Source organism: Olea europaea, chromosome 10, assembly GCF_002742605.1.
Source record: "Olea europaea var. sylvestris chromosome 10, O_europaea_v1, whole genome shotgun sequence".
NCBI lineage: Eukaryota > Viridiplantae > Streptophyta > Magnoliopsida > Lamiales > Oleaceae > Olea > Olea europaea.
Window position 1 is genome coordinate 34173722 of NC_036246.1, and position 20795 is coordinate 34194516.

The 20795-nt window shown below is 36.9% G+C and overlaps 1 protein-coding gene across 1 annotated transcript in view; it reads left to right on the forward strand.

Annotated features, from left to right (window-relative positions):
• The first annotated feature begins 3689 nt into the window (after positions 1 to 3689).
• The window catches only part of LOC111401940 (D-2-hydroxyglutarate dehydrogenase, mitochondrial), a 38263-nt gene continuing 21157 nt past the window's right edge, over positions 3690 to 20795 (forward strand). Inside the window, exons 1-7 of the mRNA XM_023029926.1 lie at positions 3690 to 3832; positions 4240 to 4565; positions 6971 to 7072; positions 9883 to 9930; positions 10972 to 11042; positions 13158 to 13276; positions 14017 to 14112. Coding sequence (XP_022885694.1) covers positions 3751 to 3832; positions 4240 to 4565; positions 6971 to 7072; positions 9883 to 9930; positions 10972 to 11042; positions 13158 to 13276; positions 14017 to 14112 — 844 coding nt within the window. The 5' untranslated portion in view covers positions 3690 to 3750. The remainder of the gene's footprint in view (positions 3833 to 4239; positions 4566 to 6970; positions 7073 to 9882; positions 9931 to 10971; positions 11043 to 13157; positions 13277 to 14016; positions 14113 to 20795) is intronic.

Consider the following 20795-nt stretch of genomic DNA (forward strand, 5'->3'; position numbering starts at 1 on the left):
AGAAACCCAAACCTATGAACTTTTCTTGAATCAGCAATATGCACTTGAACAAAAGAAGAATTAAGATGAATGGAAGTATGGAAACCAGGAGCAAAAAAGTAGTATTTATGACAGATATAACTAAATAGGTGAAATACAAGTTTTCTTTGCATGGTGGAGCAAAAGGTGCCTAAAAACGTATAGTGATTGATAAAAAACCAATAAAAAATTCTTTCAGTGACATAATGAGCCCCTGAATAATTAAAATCCAAAAATGCAATTTCCAAGTAGAATAAATTGGCAATATTGTGCTAGAAATATGGGCTACGAGAAAATTTTTCTTTAATTCATCAGGCGTCACTTGGTGAAATCACACATTTCACTTTCTCCAGAAAGATCACATTTAAGAAAAATGTGAAGGAATTGTAAAGATCCTTCACTCAATTACTGTTCCTCTGCTTTTCAGCAATGTTCATTTACTAAAGCCATTACTTTCCAGTACTTCACATGTTCCAACTCTACTGCATCTAGACGCACATAAATACATGTATCTATAACCAACATAAAGGGTACGCGCTTACTCGGACTGGACGTCGGAGACGCAGGCATCGGAAGTGGTAGCAGTAGCTTTGGGCATGAAACGATGTAAACTTGGAGTTTCAGAATCGATAGAAATCGAAGAATGGGATTGAGAACGAGAAAAACGTCTTGAGAACACTGAAGCAGAGCCCCGCCAGAGTGTGCGACAGCGGCGGAAGCTATGAGAGGCTGCAATTGGCGAATAATGAGGCGGCTTCGAGGAGAGAAATCTGAAGGAGATTACTGAATATCCTTTAGGCAGGTTGATGCGGAGGACGCACTGGGGTTGGTTCCATACCGAACAGAGAGAAGTTAGAGAAGACGACGCCATTAAAGTGTTGAGGCAGAGTTGAAATTGGATAGGGCTTTAACGCCAAGAGAAGAAGCCACGGGAGTGGCTTCGGCTCGGCTCATTAAGTTTCCGAGAAAATTACAGTATTGATCTCTCATCTATAGCGCTTACAGAAATTTGATCCCCAATATTTGGCAGAAGTCTTCCAATATTAGTTTTGATATGTCGTTGGTCCTCACCCAAGACAAAATTTAGTGTCGCTCATGTTTCGAGTCAACCGTCACTCCCTCTTGGATGCCCTTTGTGTGGAAGTTTTCGAGTTTTCTTCATTCTCTCATTCTTTCCTCCTATTTAGTTAGTTTCCATTATTGCTAGTAATTCTTTATACCTATTATTGTTGAGAAATCTAACGCAAATGCTTATTGCCTCTGATCGCCTAGTCATGTATGCATGATGTGTTCAATGTGAAACATCACATTCTCCTTGAAATTGTCCCACATCGATTGTGGATGAAGTTGATATTCAATTTATAAGTTTGAGAAAAAACCTCAAATATTGAGTTGATTTTTGGAGTGAAAGAGGTTCAATACCACCCAACATTGGTATTAGATCTCGATTTGTCAATAAGTCTTCGGCCCAACAGTCACGGAGATATGAGTTTGTATGAGAGGAAAACAGGTTTGGTCTCCCGTAGGGCCCGATATACGGGGGGAGAGACGTGTTTGGGTTTCCGCAAAGACTAATGTGTAAATGGGAGATTGTTGAAGTTCTCCCACATCGATTGTGGATGAGTTGGAATTCGATTTATAAGTATGAGAGAGAGTCTCACATCTCGAGCTAGCTTTTGAGAGTGATAGAGGTCCAATACCACCCAACAATTCCTTATATGGCGATGGTTCGTTTGAGGACGAGACAAGTTCTGATTCAATGGCCAATCGTTCATTTCCAGGAAGAATAATGGAGATGAGATTGTGATATCATTTTTGTGCAAGTTGGACCAAACGAAGAGCAATGGGAAGAGGAATTTGGGTCCGTGAGGATTAGCTGGACATGGATGGGGCATTTGACCATGTACTGGACTCTAATTTATTTTAGAGGGTGTTTGACACCCATTTTGTTGGAAAAATGAATTTTAGAAAGTAGATTGATGGGGAATGAGTGGATAAAAATAAAGAAAAGTTTTTTAATTTACGTGTAATATTATTTTAATGAAGAATGTATGGTTAAAAGAAGATAGAAAAAAATATATTTTGATAAAAATGAAAATCAAACGGGACCTTAACGTACAATTTTTATTAATTAAGTTTTTAGTATGGTTATTTCGGTCTAGGCACTCTCTCTTTGGGCCTCGGAATTTAAACCATTTTTTTTAATTTTTTTTTTTAAATTCTCCATTGTTATAGTTTGGTTGATTTGATTAATAATTTACAAACATTGAGATTTGCCCTTTAGTTTGATTTAGGATATAGTGGTAAATATGAGATTATAATAATGTAATCACAATGTTCAATGCGATTAAGAGTTAAAACAAAATAAGGACATAGAAAAAGCATCAACTAGAGGTGAAATGAATACTGAGTTGCGGTTGGTGTACATAATTTTACGCATATAAAGGTATTTATACATTCACATGGGTGTGGGTGTACAAATAGATTTATACATGAATATTTATGTGTGGTTTCTTGTGTAGATGTCCAACATTTTTTATTTTTTATTTTTAAAAAAAAATGATGTTTTGAGTAGCGAGATTTTGGGAATGTGTGGTTAAAAACAGGGAAAAGATTTGAATTTATGTATAAAATATTTTATTGTGTGAATATGAAGTTGAAAATGAGTATGAGAATTAATAAATCTTGTTTTAAAGGTAGATAACACATGGACTAAAAATATAATTAATTTAGATTTTGATTGTAAAAATAATAGTTTGAGTAATGTTATTCAGCTCTGCTAGTATTTAATATCGATCTTTGTATTATGACTCATTTGCTAGTATCTATGACATGTTGACAGTAGATATAAAACGATTATAGGTAGCATTATTTTAATACTTATATTGTTGGAGTAAACTAATAGTTATGTCATAGTTAAACAATAAAGTCAACGACCAAGAAAAATTGAATATTATCATTAAAAATGTAATTGTTGTTATGTCCGATAAATAATTATTTATTCCATTTTATCAAAAAATGCATTTTTGTTTCTCATCTTTTTAATTATACATTTTTTAATAAAATAATATTATAAGCAAATAATTTTTTTTTCTTGTCTTTTGACGACACAATCTTTAAGAAATACTATTCTAAAATATATTTTTCTTCAAAATCTCATTAAAAATGAAGCCCCAAAAAGGACTTAGTTATGAGTATTTGTTTTATGCTTAGCCACATGTTTGATGTCTGGATAAAACGTTCCACTAGTCACTATACCTATATGTCTGTTTGAATTTGATTATTGAAATTTAAGTTGTTTAAAATTAATCATTTAACTTTAAGATTTGTTTCAACTTAGTCACTAAATTTTAATATTGTTCCAAAGTAGTCACCAGCACCCAGCAATAATTTTTTTCCCTCGTTAATTACTCTATCAATCTCCTTCCTCGCAACATAAAATCGAATTAACACAAGTTTTCAAAGGAGTAATTTTTAAAATGGAAACTAGTGTATCGGCCAATGTGAAACAAAATATAAAGTTTAGTGATTAATTTGGAATAAATTAAAGTTTGTTTATCTACATGAAAGAAAACTTAGAATTGGATGAATAATTTCAAACAAATTAAAGTTTAGCAACCAAATGAAACTTTCCGGTAAGTTCAGCGACCAATTTAATTCTTTTCCACTCCGTCTCTTAAGTGAGAGTTGAGTCGTGCTACAGAATCAGTTTAACGAGGAGATAGATCAATAATGGAGAAATGGAGAGTAACTTATAGTCTGCTCAAATACTCGTCCAACTTTGATCGCCGATCGAATTATTCATTCACTTCAGGTACCTACAATTTACACCGTCTCACAATTACTAATCTTAACTGAATTTCTTGCAATCTTTGTATAATAATCTTCCTCGTCCAATTCTTATATCGACACGTCTTTATTTGATTATTTTGGCTAAATTTTCAATGTTTTCGTTAAAGTTCAATTGATTTACTTAATTATAATTACATTGAGTCGTTTTTCTCTAAGTTGTGTGTGAATTCTCAGTATTAGATGAATGATCGAAATAATATATATTTTCATAGTTAAGTGACGTATCATCAATTAGATAGTGTCTCCGTGAAGAATGTTAAAACAAAATACGATTGACCATATTAAAAGCAAGATTTGAAGAATGTTGGAATTTGATTCCTATTTTCATTTGCTAATTCGTATATAAAAATTGATTTTAATTGATTGCAGGTGTTAGATATTTTTATGGTAGAAGTTATATACCTTTCAACAAGAAGTTTCGAGGCAATGTTAATGGGGCTTCGGGTTCTTTACCAAGTGTCAATGGGAATAGTTATGCAGTTCAGCTTAGATATCTTGCTTCTGTGGCATCAACTACTCAGAGGAACCCAGATTTTTCACAAATTAATATGGATGATATAAGCTATTTTAAGAAGATCCTGGGAGAAAGAGGCGTAGTTCAGGACGAAGAGAAGTTGGATGATGCAAACACGGATTGGATGAGGAAATACAAAGGTTCAAGTAAGCTTATGCTCCAACCTAGGACCACCGAGGAGGTTAGTGTCTTTTTGCCTTGTTTCACATGATTCTTCGATTAGGTAGCGTTCACATAGTGTTGTCTGTAATATGTGTTACATGTTCGCACACTTGGGCAACCCATCGGGGCCCACAGCTAACTCGTGTTGAACCACGTGACACATAATTCGAGGTGATTTGCATAGCCGAGGTCCATAAATCGAGGTCCACAGATGCCTAAGCCCATGTACACCGAGGCCCCTTTATCATAGCCTCATAAGGAGCTTCCGAAGCCCATACGCTAAGGCCCTTTGAAGGTGGACGAGGTCCTATTCGTCGAAACTTTGTAGCCGAGGTGACAGCATCCGAAGCACAAAGCAACATCTTCCATAGACACCTCTCTTAAGAGATCTTCTGCACAAAGATCTTCCTTGAATGATTGATAGGACGTTTGTCATGAGTGTATTTATTAAGTTTTGTTACTAGTAGAGACAGTTCTGTCAATCAATAAATGTATAACAAGCTATGTGCTGGAATCCGAACGTTCTCGTCCCGCGTCGTTGAGCTACTCCCACGCCCTTGATCTGTCCGTTTTACACCGTCCACGTGTCTTTGCGTGTTGGACTTTCGCTTACGTGTGCGCGGGTGGGTCCGGTATCTGTTTGCAACATTTATTGTGGTCAACAGATTAATGCGAGGACTTGGGGGATTATTTTTACATGTTCGCACACTTGGACAACCTACCGGGGCTGCTACGTGGCACATAATCCGAGGTGATTTGCATAGCCGAGGCCCATAAACCGAGGTCCACAGATGCTTAGATCCATGTACACCGAGGCCCCTTTATCATGGCCTCATAAGGAGCTTCTGAAGCCCATACGCCGAGGCCCTTTGAAGGTGGACGAGGCCCTATTCGTCGAAGCTTTGTAGCCGAGGTGGCAGCATTCGAAGCACAGAGCAACATCTTCCATAGACACCTCTCCCAAGAGATCTTCTGCACAAAGATCTTCCTTAAATGATTGATAGGACGTTTGTTATGAGTGTATTTGTTAAGTCTTGTAACTAGTAGAGGCGGCTCTGCCAATCAATAAATGTATAACAGGCTAGGTGCGACTGATGCTTACAATTTGACATGTAACTCAACCAGATGAGGCCACGTGTACCCCGAACCAAAGGTCACGATTTAACTAATAACACTATAAATACTCCCCCATGTACCCCATACAAAGGCTAATGCAAGAATCAATATAAGAAACCATAATTTACTCAACTCTCGCTCTTTCTCATTATCTTGCAATATAAACTAGTTCATACATATTTAGATACAATTTGCAAACATCGATTGGTAATTATTGTACAATCGATTTACGATCACCCCCCGGGAATCCAAACGTTCTTGTCCCGCGCCGTTGAGCTACTCCCATGCCTTTGATCTGTCCGTTTTACACCGTCCACATGTCTTTGAGTGTTGGACTTTCGCTTACGTGTGCACGGGTGAGTCCGGTATCTGTTGGCAACATTTATTGGAGTCAACAATATGGTTCCCATTCAATGGATTTTACCCTCTCAAAATGGTTGCAGTTTCTCAGCTGAAGGATTAGTTATTTGAATCAGTCTGGGCTTTCATTTTAGAAAATGTTTATTGAGCTGCTGTTTTATTGTCAATCTTCTGCTATTTTGATTTGAGCTTAAAATTTCTGCATCTATGACTATATACTTTGTTTTGCTTCTGTTTTTGTTTTCTCCAGAAGAAGTTATTTCATTTTATCGATCTTATTATTACTCTCCACCCTCCACCACCACAGAAAGAAAAAAGAAAGAAAGAAAGAATGGGAAAAATAAACACGAAAAGCTAAGGAAAAACTGAGAATGATATTTCTTAAAGGCTGGCAGTATGTGCCAAAAGTTTGGAAAATTCACGATTTATGCTAAGCCTTAGAGTTAACGTTGAGTAAAATGAGATTATCTATGTTAAGTATCTGAAAAGTCATAATCTTTTTTTGGCGCAGATGGGGCACAGCCAACTAGCATAAGTGGCGAAGGCCGAGGCCCTACTTTGGGGTCTTAGGTTCAACTTGAACCTTACTGTAGATAGTTTCCTCCTGCTAGTTAATTTGCATAATCATTGTTTCCACTGTGGATATTTTCTTTTATTTTGTCATTGATACGCAAATGTAAATTAATTATCAACTTTGTTATCAAGAAATGTATTTTGTGCACTGCTTATTATGTAAATACTTAAATATTGTGAATAGATTGTTATGACAGTGTTAACTAATTTCCACTTATAATGATGGGATCATTTTCTGACATTCATGTCAAAATACAACGGCGTCCTCTTAGTATGCGTGCCAGTTACTTTTTCGTCTCTTTTCTGAGTAATTGTGGAAGTTGGCTTAACCTTCACGATTGCTGTTTCAGTCATTATGCATCTCTCTCTGTGCAGGTTTCTCAGATTCTTAAATATTGCAATTCCAGGTGCCTGGCTGTTGTACCTCAAGGTGGAAATACAGGTCTTGTGGGAGGAAGTGTACCTGTTTTTGATGAGGTAATACTATATAGTTTCTCTCTGTAGTAACTCATCATCTAATCATCATATATTGAATGTCCTCCTTAGTATCACATTGCTGGTTTGTTCCTTAAATATAACATCTCATCTCAACTAATCAACAGAGGACTGCGACTTTGACTCTTGACGGTGAAACCTAACATTTGGTGCTATGTTTTTGTCATGTAGAATATTTGTGTATGATTTTTCTGTGACTTGGGAGATTAGATATTTTTGTATACATTTTATCTTATTTAGTTCTGTAATGGACAATTAAAAGTCAAGTTTCAAGATACATGTTTGGAAAAGTCTGGATTGAGTTTCTCAGGTTTCATTTTTAACTGTCTCAGGAGATTCAATGGTTTGCAAAAAGCAATTGAATTAACAAATAGTGAAAATTATACTTTTTGAAATTAGAAGAGGAATTAGTCAACTGAAATTTTCTTCTAATACCAAGTAATTTTTCTCCAAGTAATCTTTTTAGGCCAACCTTGTGATATATTCAAATAACATTTCAAGTTGGAGCCCTTCGTAGACACACTGGAAAACCATTGTGAGTCTTTTGATATTATTCGTACAGTAGTAGTTGAGCCATTAAATAGAGAAGGTTTAAATATGCCTTTCTTTCAGAAATTATAAACATTTGGATTAAGCATTTGTATTTATTATTATATAGAGGGCTTGTTTGAGTCACATTATTTTCTAAAAAATATATTTTTCAACAGTGATTTGACATCATTTCAACCACACATTTTTCAATAAAATAATATTACACATAAATCTAAAATTTTTTCTTATTTTTTAACCACACATTTCCCATTGATTTGACATGAACAATGCATTTTTTCCAAGAATGTGGCTCAAACATGGGCCTATATATATTTTTTTGCATGCCAATTTCAGCTTCTGCATATTATTAGCTCAATCAAGTCTTCTGCAGGGGGCAAGGCTGTTTCAATTTATTTAGGATTTTTTTTTCCAGAATTTTACTATTTTAACGTGGCATTCAAGGAAATGGAAGTTGTAACCATTCATATGTAACACATATTTTTGATGTAATATTTGGTTCATATTCATATAGTAAAATTTAACTTTTTGATGGGAAATTAATAAAGTTCATTAAAAAGTATATATACATCTGATAACCCCAGGCTTTAGGTAAAAGGTAAACCTGGAGAAACTTTTCACCAAAAAAAAAAAAAAAAGTTACTACAGTTGAACCCAAAACGCTTACTTGAGTTGAATGGAATTCCCATCCAATAGAGTTTAGCAATAGCTGCTAGTTCTCAATCCCATCAACTAGAGGCAAGCAATTTTCTCAAATTGCTCGTCCTAGATGGATCAGTAAAAATCTAATGCTTATTTCTTGTCAGAGCAACGAGCTCCAACCTCGTCATTCACAAATAGTTGAACTTTTCTTGAGTCTCATACATGATAAGTTAAACCTTATTTCACCCTTGTGAGCCATGACTATTGAAATTTGTGTCAGCATTAGATTCAAACCTTCTCTCTCTTGACGATAAATATGGTCGTCATGGTAACAAAACACTAGTTGGAGAGGTACCTACTCGATTTCTCAAAATATCTTTCTGGCCTCTCCATCATTGGCTTATGTTAGAACAGAATCAAATAGCTTACATTGTTAACTTTAAATTCTCTGGAGTGTAATTGCTTTTGCCATCCAATCATAATGACAACTAGCTCCATATTGTCTCTTTCTGAACAAAAGCATGTTTGGGAGTTGTTTATTTATGGTTTAAAATATAAATAATTAGATATGAGTAATGGATAAGTGGATAGTTAGGAGTGGAGCCAGGAGGGACAATTTTTTATTTTTTTTTCTACTGAGCTACTATATAGGATTTTTTTTTTTTTTTAAAACGTTAAAATGAAATGAGCCTTGGGGGGAAGGGCCCAGCCTCGCACCCCTCTCGCTGCGCTTCTGTGGATAATACTTGTGGGTCTACGAAGTATGTGGATAAAAAGTGGTTTGAATGATCATAAAAGGAGTAGCCAAACATGGGCCAAGTTAACCAGTTTCTAGATAAATTAATAATCCACCAATTGCATTGTTTCATTATACAAATTCCTGAGAGGAAAAGACTAAAAATAGACATAATGAAACATATAGAGTAAAATCATCAAATGAAGAGTCACCAAGTTAATATATATACACATTATAAAATTATACAGAAATGGATGACTGAAAGTCACAATAAAATATAAGTATTTGGACTCATTAGTTAAAGGATAAACAAAATTAGAGGTTGAGGTTAGACATAATTACATCAGTAGATTTTGGGAACTGGTTTCAACCAAGTAAAGCAAGTGGTATAAACTTCAGATAAAAATGGATCGTCAAACAATACAAGGGACCGGGGAGGTTAAGTAGCTGCCATTTACTCTTGTAGTTAAAGTTGATAGACAAAATATACATGGGTTCTTGGAGAAGTTAATAGTCTAAGTATTGCTGACAGAATCGTACTAAATATTTGAGCATACAGTTACAATATCAACCATACCCTTTAAAAATTAAAACTTGTAAAGGATGTTATCAGAGAGTAATTCTTGGAACATCATTTATATGTTAATCAAGTCATTATAAGTTGGTCCAGAAGAGATTAAAATAGACATTGCTGGTCATTACATATTGTGAATTTTTACAAGTCCTTAAAGAAATAGAATTTTTTTTGATTAAGTACATCTAAAACCACATATAGATTTTTGCAGTTTGGATGTTTGGACACTCTCTAGTCCATTATCTTATTCCATATCCATTTTTATTTTTTATTTTTGGTTAAACTTTGCAGGTAATCATCAATGTTGGTTCCATGAATAACATCCTTTCTTTTGACAAGGTAATGTTAACTCTGCTAAGTGATATCAACATTATGCCTTTTCTCTTCTTGCTACTTTCCAGAATCACAAGAGTGAAGTAATATTGTGATGTTAGATGACTTCATTGATACAGTTGGCTTATCAAATTAATTTTTCTCCTCTCACTTGTTAAGACATACATACTCATTATATACCCGTATCCGATACATATCGAATCTTGGATACTCTTAGATACCCTCGATACGTATTGGACATGTATTTTTAATTATCTTATATATTTTTAATTATTTTCTAATTATTTTAAAAACTTATTGAATATTAATAGTTATAATTATTTTAATAGCTTATCGAATATTAATTATATTTATTGAAAGTACACAATTAGTTTATCAAAAAAAATTAGATCTCTATTCAAAAGGAGAATTCAAAATGTGGGACATTGTCGAACATTCATTTGATATTTTTGAAGGTGCTGGACTGCTTAAGGTTGCTATTATATTATTAGTTGAATTAGTGTTGGAAAATATTATTTTTAATGATAATGAAGAAGCTGATGTTGAAGAAAATGAAGTTTGGACAATTTAGGATCAAGATACATCTGTTTTAAATTTTTTTATATTAATGAAATTATGTTAAATTTTGTAACACGTATCTGCGTATCCTAATTTTTTTTTTAAAAAAAGTCACGTGGACGTACCTGTATCGTATCGTATCGTATTCAAATTTTGTATCAGTATCCGTGCTTCTTAGTTTCTGACACTCAGTCTTAGAAATATGTTGCTATTATTTTTGTTCTTTTTGCTGTCTGCTGTCCATGCCCACTCACCTGTGGAGAAATTGCAGATGAATTTTCTGTATGGATCATCTTAGTTTTGCTTCCCTTTATCTGTTTGTAATGCAATCTCGGCCCTTTCATCTTTACATTCTGCATTAACAATAAAAATCAGTGCAACCTGTTTCTTTTTCAAGTTTAAAATTTCATTTAAATCTCAGATATTATTTGCAACATTATCACCAAGAACATAGCTCATGAATTTCTGACATAAGTTTACTTTCTTAAGGTTAGCGGTATACTGGTATGTGAAGCAGGATGCATTTTGGAAAACCTGATTTCTTTTTTGGATAACCAAGGGTAAAGTTGCATTATTTTCTTATAATTTTGTTTTTGAGGCCAGCCAACTTGTTTGTTATGACAATTATCATACTTAATAAAATAAATTTTTGGACTTCCAGTCCCTTTCTTCCTTATTAAAGAATAAAATAAATTGACACGTGAGTGCCATCTTCTTTGAACTCGCAGCAATTACAATTGCAAAATCTTTAAGTTTGATGTTATTGATATACTTGTGTGAAAGTATGGGAAAGAGAGAGAGAGAAAAAAGAAAAGTGAGAAGAAGAGAAGAATTGGAGATGTGGGGGAAAAATATAGGGGAGATTAACTGTCATGACAAATAAATTGTATAAGAACTCCAAACAAAAATGGGAAGTCTCTAGAATAGAAAAATTCCCTAACCTTAAAACAAATAATAATGGCATCAAAGAATAAATCGAATTCTATTTCTTATTTCTGCTTACAATAAGTTCTTATTTTTGGCATTTCCTTAAATTATATCTCCATAATCTGCATCATAATGTTAATAGCATCCCAATTACAATGTGTAACTCTTGAATTAAAAACCGAAAATGGACATGATTGAGACTATGCCTTCTCAATCATCATGTGAGATTAACCATACTTCAGGGACTGGCTCAGTTCTTTATACTGGGATTTCCCTTTTACTGTCTCGACTCTTTATTGACTTAGAGTACAGATTCAGTTCCCTTATCCTTTTGTGTGAAGAACTAAATGAGTTTTCTTTATGATTTTGTCCCTTCTTGGTGGTCCCCTCATTTGGATATCTATCCCATTATCAACGCGTTTATTGCATTGCTATGTTTGGCTAGTATCTGGTTGTTCATAATATCTACTAAACAAATGAAACTAATGTCCCCATGTAGGAGGGTTCTGGAGGAATCATTAAAAAAAATTCGCTCTGAAGAATTTTTTATGCGTACATTAAGAGAGCTGGAGACACAATTTTGAGAGAATGTCTAATGAAAATCAGAGCACTACTTGAGGAAGAGCAAAGATGTCAAGGTCTTCTATAAAATTAGAACAAGAGAGGTAAAAGAATTCCTAAAGAATTAAAAGTTGGCAAGGGTTTGGTATTCCTATTGAGGTTTGATAGTGTCTTGGAGAAGTTAGACAACTAAAATAAGACAGGTAAGTAGAGGAAGAGCATACCCGTCTCCTTTTAACAAAATAAGAAATATTCGTAGTAGTGTAAGTTATGGTGCAAAGTTAATGAGTCACATTGGAACTTTTAAACAGATTGATTGAGGAGCTACTATACTTAACTATAAGGTTCCAGAGCATTAATTTGTTCTATTTTCCTTTTGAAAACAGAAAGCAAGTTTGTTTTCTCTATTTTTCAAAAAGTTTAGCATTTTTACACTCTCTTTGATTGAAAAATCAAATATTAAATTTAAGTTTTTAGATCGTCCAAGCATTGAGGCTTTAGTTTTCTAATTACTCTAAGTCCATGTAGAGAAGAAAAAATAGGTTCATAAGTTGTTTCAGGGCGGCCTGGCTTCTTTTGTCAGGTATATCTAAGCTACTCTACTTCCCAAACATATTGACCAGCTTTCAAGGTTTTGATCTTAGTTTTGAAACCATATTATTGTATTTGCTATTGGCTTGTGGCTACCCTAATTCTTTAAATTATGCGTTTACAAATTATAATATATATATATATACACACAAAAATATTTATTTACTTGATGACAAGTTGAAAGTAATAAGCATTCTTAAACAAGATAAACAACACTAAAAAGCTGAATTGTGTTAATTTGCTTAAAATGTTTTCGAGGAACTTCAATAGAACTATAACAATAGACATTTGACAAGAGATTCGAATTTTAAGCATGAAGATGAAATTGCATGTCATTCTTCGGAAGTTCTTCGAGAAGTTGATGTAAAATTGGCAACTATATTCTTTTATTATGCCTATTTTCGCTGCTTATGAACCTTTGAGTGTAAACCTTTTTATAGCGTCCAAGGGGGCACTCAAGGGGACTCAGTTCATGAAGATACCACACATATAATATAGCTTGGTTGGATTTATCTTTTTCACATACCAAAATTTCTACATTTTATGTGTATCTTTTCCATATTTGGTTGCCACTGTAGAATATGTTTCTGGTGCAGATTTATTATGCCACTGGACTTGGGTGCTAAAGGAAGCTGTCAAATTGGGGGAAATGTTTCAACTAATGCTGGTGGTCTCCGCCTTATCCGATATGGATCACTTCATGGAAGTGTACTTGGTGAGCTGTGCAAAATCATTTATTGAATTTTTGTTGTATAAAAATATTCATGTTGGTGTATGTATATGCATATTCCGTGGTGATTATAGACTTTAGATAAGGATAATTATTTAGTTATCAGTTATCTTAGATTGGATTTGTCTAATTTATTCTTTTATAAACTTAAACTTGCTGTCATGACGTAACTAGATATCGTGTATAGGTTGAATAAAATTAGTTTTATACCATTCATTCCAGTTTCTACAATATCTTTAGTGGTGTTATTTAAAACTTCAACTTCTGCAACTGATTGATTTTTCTTTAGAAAAAAGATGGTAATTAGCTGGCGTCCATTTCGGTTTATAATTCCTGTGCATTGTCGAAGCTATGAAATAAGAAAATGCTGTTTTTAGAATAGAAAATGTGCTTCAAAATTGGGATCTCTGCTCCAATTTTGCCACATGGTGCATGATGTGCAAAAAGTCTATTTGACCACTATCAGTGTCGGAGTTCATATTAAGTTTTCTTTATAGTGGAGTTTTAGGAATAGCATGCTGTCTTAAACATGTCAATTTGTTCTCTCTCTCTCTCTCTCTTTTTTGTTTGTTTGTAATTTTCAACTTACATTTTTCATTAAGGTTGCAACTTTACTATATGCCATATTCTGGGGATTCTATAGTTACCTCTTGATGGCTGACGTGCAGTCTCAATTCTTCTTTCTCCTTTGAACTGAAGATCACTTTCCGGCTTTGATTTTTCAGGTCTTGAAGCTGTTTTAGCAAATGGTACTGTTCTAGACATGCTTGCCTCTTTGCGCAAAGACAATACTGGATATGACTTGAAGCATTTATTCATCGGTAAGCTAACTCTTAACAGCTTTCTGATAGGATACTGCTTGAAAGAACAAGTTCAAATATTGAATGAGTGACTTTTTGATTAAAAAGACGGACGATTATAGAAATTGAAGAACAATTCTAAGCATTTGAGAGGCTTAGATCTCTCCCCCTAGCTCAACAACTAATTCTCAGCATGAATATCCCCAATCCCTCCCCATTACATTTATAGGCAACTTATCACATCATTATTCTCCAAAATACCCCTGCCCCTACCTGAATCTATTTTAATTGAGTAAGTTTCTCAATTCTTCTAGATCCTTCCACATTGATAGGAGTCTATCATTACTCGCCCTTCGAAATCCACCTTGTCCTCAAGGTGGGAATGTGGTTTAACTTCAAAATTCGAAATTCCATATAACAAATCCGTTTTTGGAGTTAAGCTTATTGTACTTGTTAGCTCGTGCAGCTAGTCGTCCACCTACCATTAAAATGTTATTCATACAAATTCCATAAATGGAACCCACGTAATAGAAACCTCATAGCTCGTAGTTTCTGTGGCATGCGGGCCTAATTCATCAACCAGCCCTGTTAAATTGAAGTGATGTATAGCTTCGTAATCTATCAAAACTATTACCGATTGCTCCAAAATCGAGCCCCTAATTTTCATGGTTTTTGGTGAGGTAAGACCCACAACGGAGTTGAGTGATATCTCGACCAGCTCTCCTAGTTTGTGCTCTTCTTCCTCTTGTGACCCATCTAATTGATCATCCCCGTCACCTCCCCAAACCAATAATACTTGTAGCTTTTCATTCCGGCATATGTGACCCAGATTGTCCTTCTTATCACAATAACACTGATAAGCTCCCGATAAAATACACCTATTCTAGAAACAGCAGGAAGGAGTGAGAAGGTGGAGGTACGAAACAAATTCGGTTAGGAAGGCAGGAAGCAGTTACGGTAGTCTATAAATAGAAATTGTGTAAGGGGATGAGGCATGAAAATTGTTGAGTGAAATAGACAGTAAGGAGAGGCAGCCCTCTCGAATGACTGAATGTTAATTTCCCTGTAATCATCTTTCATTTCTGATCAGTAAAGCATTTCCGTTCTTCTTCTCTTCTGTTCTATTATTTTCAGTTTTGGTTAGATCTTATCAATCTGGTATCAGAGCACCCCCACAACAACCATGACTCTGTCCGATCGAGTAGGAGAATTAGAGCAAAGAATAGAAAGCAGGCACCAGAACTTCATACTGGGTTAGATTCTCTGAGAAATGAATTCAGGTTGATGCAGGCTGGAATGATGGAGAAACTCGAGTTGTTGATGCGGTCACGGGATATTCAAGAAAGGGAGCATAAGGAAAAAGAAACGGCGATAGAGAAGTCGCCCATGGCTTCTGCTGATTCTGGGTTAACTCGCCTAAGACCCGGTGGAAGTCAATTCACTGGGGAAGGATCAGGTGGCGAATGGCGAGGGGAAACCCGAATACGGAAATTGGAGATGTCAGTGTTTGAAGGAGCTGATCCTGATGACTGGGTTTTACGTGTGGAGAGGTACTTCAGTATCAATTGCCTCACGGAGGAAGAAAAAGTGGAGGCCGCCGCCGTTTGTTTCGACGGCGAGGCGTTGGCTTGATTTAAATGGGAAGAATGACGTCGGCCTATGAAATCGTGGGGAAAGGTGAAAACTCAATTACTGAGGCGATTCAGATCATCACAAGAGGGGTCCCTTTGCGCACAATTTCTCTCCCTCCAGCAAAGCTCCACTGTAAGGGAATATCGCCGGCGATTTGAAACGCTGGCATCGCCTTTGACAGAAGTGTCGGAAGAGATTCTGGAATGCAATTTCCTCAATGGTCTTAAACCGGGCACCAGGGCAGAAGTCCAGTTACTAAGACCAACGGGCCTTGAGCAAATGATGGAGGTGGCCCAAATGGTAGAAGACCGAAAGCTAATTATCCAGTCTAGCCCATGGACTAATAGCTCAATAAAACCCAAAAGCATACCCTATCATAGCCCAAATCCACGACAACCCACCCAAATCCAAAATAAAACCACAGTTCCTTTACGAATGCAACCTCAGTGCCCAAATTTCTTCCCCAAAAATACCCCGACATTTAAAAGGCTCACAGATGCCGAAATCCAAACTAAGAGGGAGAAAGGCTTGTGTTACCGATGTGATGACAAATTTACGATTGGGCACAAGTGTAAGAATAAGGAGCTATAGGTCTTGGTGATTCGTGAGATAAAAGAAGGAGAGATACGGTAGGGATCAAGGAGGGGCGAACTGAGCTCCGATCCCGAGGAAACTATGGGCGAGCTGGTAGTCGAAGAAGAAGAGGAAGGTGGGCTGGGTCAATCGGTGGAACTGCCCATAAATTCTGTTGTGGGGCTCACTACCCCGGGAACCATGAAATTGAGGGGGATGCTCGGTCAGAAAGAAGTGGTGGTGTTGATTGATAGTGGGGCCTCACATAATTTCATCTCGTCAGAAGTAGTGCAGCAGTTGGGGCTCCCTTTGTCAGGCACCACAAGCTATGGTGTTATAATGGGTACCGGCTTGACAGTGAAGGAAGAGGGAGTTTGCCAGCAGGTGGCTTTATGGGTGCAGGGATTGGTGATAGAAGAAGACTTTCTACCCTTGGAACTGGGTGGCTCTGACGTGATTTTAGGGATGCAATGGTTACAGAAATTGGGCAAAACACAAGTGGACTGGAAAACTCTAATAATGACCCTCGACGTGGCAGGAACCAAAGTAATTCTGCAGGGAGATCCGAGCCTCAGCAAAATGGTCGTTTCACTAAAATCAATGTGGAAAGCTTTTAAGGAGCAAGGGGAAGGACTCCTGTTAGAATTGGGAAATATCATTGTCGACACAAATTCCTCATTATCTCATCCACCAACCTTCGTTGCAGAGATTCTGAAGGAATTCGGTTTGGCTTTCAAGGAGATTACCCAGCTGCCTCCCCACAGAAGTCAGGATCATGCAATCATCTTGAAACCTGGGGCAGGACCAGTTGGTGTACGACCATACCGGTACCCGCATTTCCAAAAGAATGAAATTGAGCAGTTGGTGCGGGAAATGCTTGCTGCAGGAATAATACAACACAGTACAAGCCCCTTCTCAAGCCCTGTACTCTTGGTCAGGAAGAAGGATGGGAGTTGGAGGTTTTGTGTGGATTATCGGGCGCTAGATAAGGTCACAGTCCCTAACAAGTTTCCTATTCCAATCATTGACGAATTACTTGATGAGTTGAATGGGGCGACAGTATTTTCGAAAATTGATCTAAAATTTGGATACCATCAAATCAGGGTCAGGGCAGAGGACATCCCAAAAACCGCCTTTCGAACCCATGAAGGCTACTATGAGTTCCTCGTCATGCCTTTTGGCTTGACTAGTGCACCAGCCACTTTTCAGTCAATAATGAACACTATCTTTAGAGGCCAGCTCAGAAAGTATGTTTTGGTATTTTTTGACGACATTCTGGTTTATAGTCGGTCGGAAGCTGAACACAAGGGACATCTGAGGAAAGTCTTGCAGACTTTAGTAGACAATCAGTTACATGCCAATCGGAAGAAGTGCTCATTCGGGCAAAAAGAGATCGAGTACCTCGGACATATAATATCAGGAAAGGGAGTGGCGGTGGATGAGTCCAAGGTAGCTGCCATGAGAGACTGGCCAAGACCGAAGTCCCTGAAGGAATTGAGAGGATTCCTAGGACTAACAGGATATTATAGGCACTTTGTAGAAGCCAATGGAAAAATAGCATGGCGCCTGACTCAACAGTTAAAAAATGATAATTTTGGGTGGAATGAAGCGACAAAGGCTTCTTTCAGGAAATTGAAAGAGGCTTTGACTTTAGTACCAGTATTGGCTCTTCCTAATTTCACACAGCCCTTTGAAATTGAAACAGATGCGTCAGGGCAAGGGTTGGGAGTTGTTCTGATGCAGAATTGAAGACCCATTGCTTATTTCAGCCAAGTTCTACCACCACGTAATCAAAACAAGTCCTTATATGAAAGAGAGCTCATGGCGATTGTGTTGTCAGTACAAAAGTGGAGGCATTATTTGCTTGGGAGACGTTTTGTGGTACGAACAGATCAGAGGGCCCTTAAATTCCTTCTTGAACAGAGAGTGGTAAATGATGAATATCAAAGGTGGCTGACAAAGTTATTGGGATTTGACTTCGACATTGAATACAAACCCGGACGGGAAAATAAAGCAGCTGATGCATTGTCTCGGAAAGGGGCAGCCGCTACATTAATGGCATTAAGCATCCCAAGTACACTACAGCTAGAAGAGGTAATAAAGACAGTCGAAGAAGACCAGGATCTGGAGGGCCATAGTGATGGCTTTGAAGAAGGACTCCCTTGCCCATCCAGGTTATTCCTTAATTCAGGGTACCTTACTATACAAAGGACGGATTGTCTTACCCAAAGCTTCCCTGTTCATCCTATTGGCGTTACAAGAAGGTCATGACAGTAAGGTTGGCGGTCACGAGGGGTTCCTAAAGACATACAAGAGAGTGGCTGAAACCTTTCATTGGGTTAGAATGAAGAAGGATATTAGGGCATATGTTGCCGCCTGTGAAATATGTCAACAGCATAAATACTCCACGTTGGCTCTAGCAGGGTTGTTGCAACCCCTTTCTGTACCAGAAAAAATTTGGGACGACATTTCCATGGATTTCATAGAAGGGTTACCCAAGTCTGAAGGGTTCGACTCTATCTTGGTGGTGGTCAATCGCTTAAGTAAGTATGCCCATTTCATTGGTCGTAAGCATCCTTTTACAGCTCCATCCATCGGTGCAATTTTTGTTAAGGAAGTAGTCAGGTTGCATGGAATTCCGAGGTCGATAATTTCCGATAGGGATAAAGTATTCTTGAGTAAATTCAGGGGACCAAACTGAAACATAGCTCGACATATCACCCGCAAACCGATGGACAAACGGAAGTAGTGAATAGAGGGGTTGAGACCTACTTACGTTGTTTCACTTCCACACGGCCAAAAGAGTGGTATCGTTGTCTTCCTTGGGCTGAATTTTCTTACAACACCTTCTTCCACGTGTCCTCAGGTATGACCCCTTTTCGCATTAATTATGGGCGGGATCTTCCCTTCTTATTGCGGTTTGAAAAGGGAACAACAGTGGTATCCTCACTGGATCAACAATTGGCCGATCGGGATAAACTATTGGATGACCTCAAGCTTCACTTACATCAGGCTCAGCAACAAATGAAGAATATGGCTGACAGGAAGCGGCGAGCAGTGGAGTTCTCAGTGGGGGACTTGGTCTACTTAAAGATGAGACCTTACCGTCGCAAATCCTTGGCTCAACGTAGTAATGAAAAATTGGCTCCCAGGTATTATGGGCCTTTTAAAATCTTGGCTAAGGTTGGGGAAGTTGCATATCGACTGGAACTGCCAATGGGGACACAGATTCATCCAGTCTTCATGTTTCACAATTACGCAAGGCCATAGGAGAACACCATTTGCCTTCCCAGTTACCTCCCAGTCTTAGAGCCGACTGGGAACTAATGGTAGAGCCAGAAGCTGTGTTGGGGGTGAGGACTAATGCCCAGAAGACATCAACAAAGTTAGAAGTGCAGATTCAATGGAAGGGTTGTCACCATTGGAAGCTACTTGGGAACCATTCAGTCTCATTTCCAAGCAATTTCCTACCTTCCACCTTAAGGACAAGGTGGTGGAATTGGGGAAGGGGGGGGGGGGGAAATTGATAAGCCTAAAATACACCTATTCTAGAAAGAGCAGGAAGGAGCGAGAAGGAAGCCTTCGATAAAATACACCTATTCTAGAAAGAGCAGGAAAGAGCGAGAAGGTGGGGGTATGTAATAAATTCGGTTAGGAAGGCAGGAAGCAGTTACGGTAGTCTATAAATAGAAATTGTGTAAGGGGAGTGAGGCATGAAAATTGTTGAGTGAAATAGACAGTGAGGAGAGGCAGCCCTCTCGAATGGCTGAATATTAATTTCCCTGTAATCATCTTTCATTTCTGATCAGTAAAGCATTTCCGTTCTTCTTCTCTTCTGTTCTATTATTTTCAGTTCTGGTTAGATATTATCAAACACACCCTCTTATCCTTTTGCATCTGTAGCTCTACCTTTGTCAGCTTTTTGAAGGGTGTTGTACCTTGGGTCACCGTCGTCGGACATATTATAGAGATCGTTGCTACCTTTTGAAGGGGGGTACTTTTAAAAATGGTGTTGTCAAAGGAGGGAAATTTCATTTTGACTTGTTGAATTCTTAAAATTATGACAATAGCCTATTGAGTGTTAAAAGACAAAAATGTCGTTTAGTGTATTATGCAATTACAAAAGAAAGTTTTGTTAAAAAGACATTATTACCATTTTGTTAACAAATAAAAACCAAACACTTCCCATTTAAAATATCAAAATCAGCAAATTTCTCATATCTGTTTACTCCAACACAGATAAAAATATTTTCATCTTTCATCTGCTAAAAGCTCAAAATTTGAAAAATTTATCGAACACAGTAGCGTGAAAATTTTTGTTAAACTATTTTACATTTGTATATATAAAATTTATTTCGACATATATATTATGTAGATAGTTTTATTAATAGATCTATGAAAAATTTTAAGCCTTTGACGAGAAAAAATTCATCTGCATTAATACTGAAAAATTAATCTGCAAAAGTTTGGTGTGTTTATTCTACCGGACAGCGAATTTG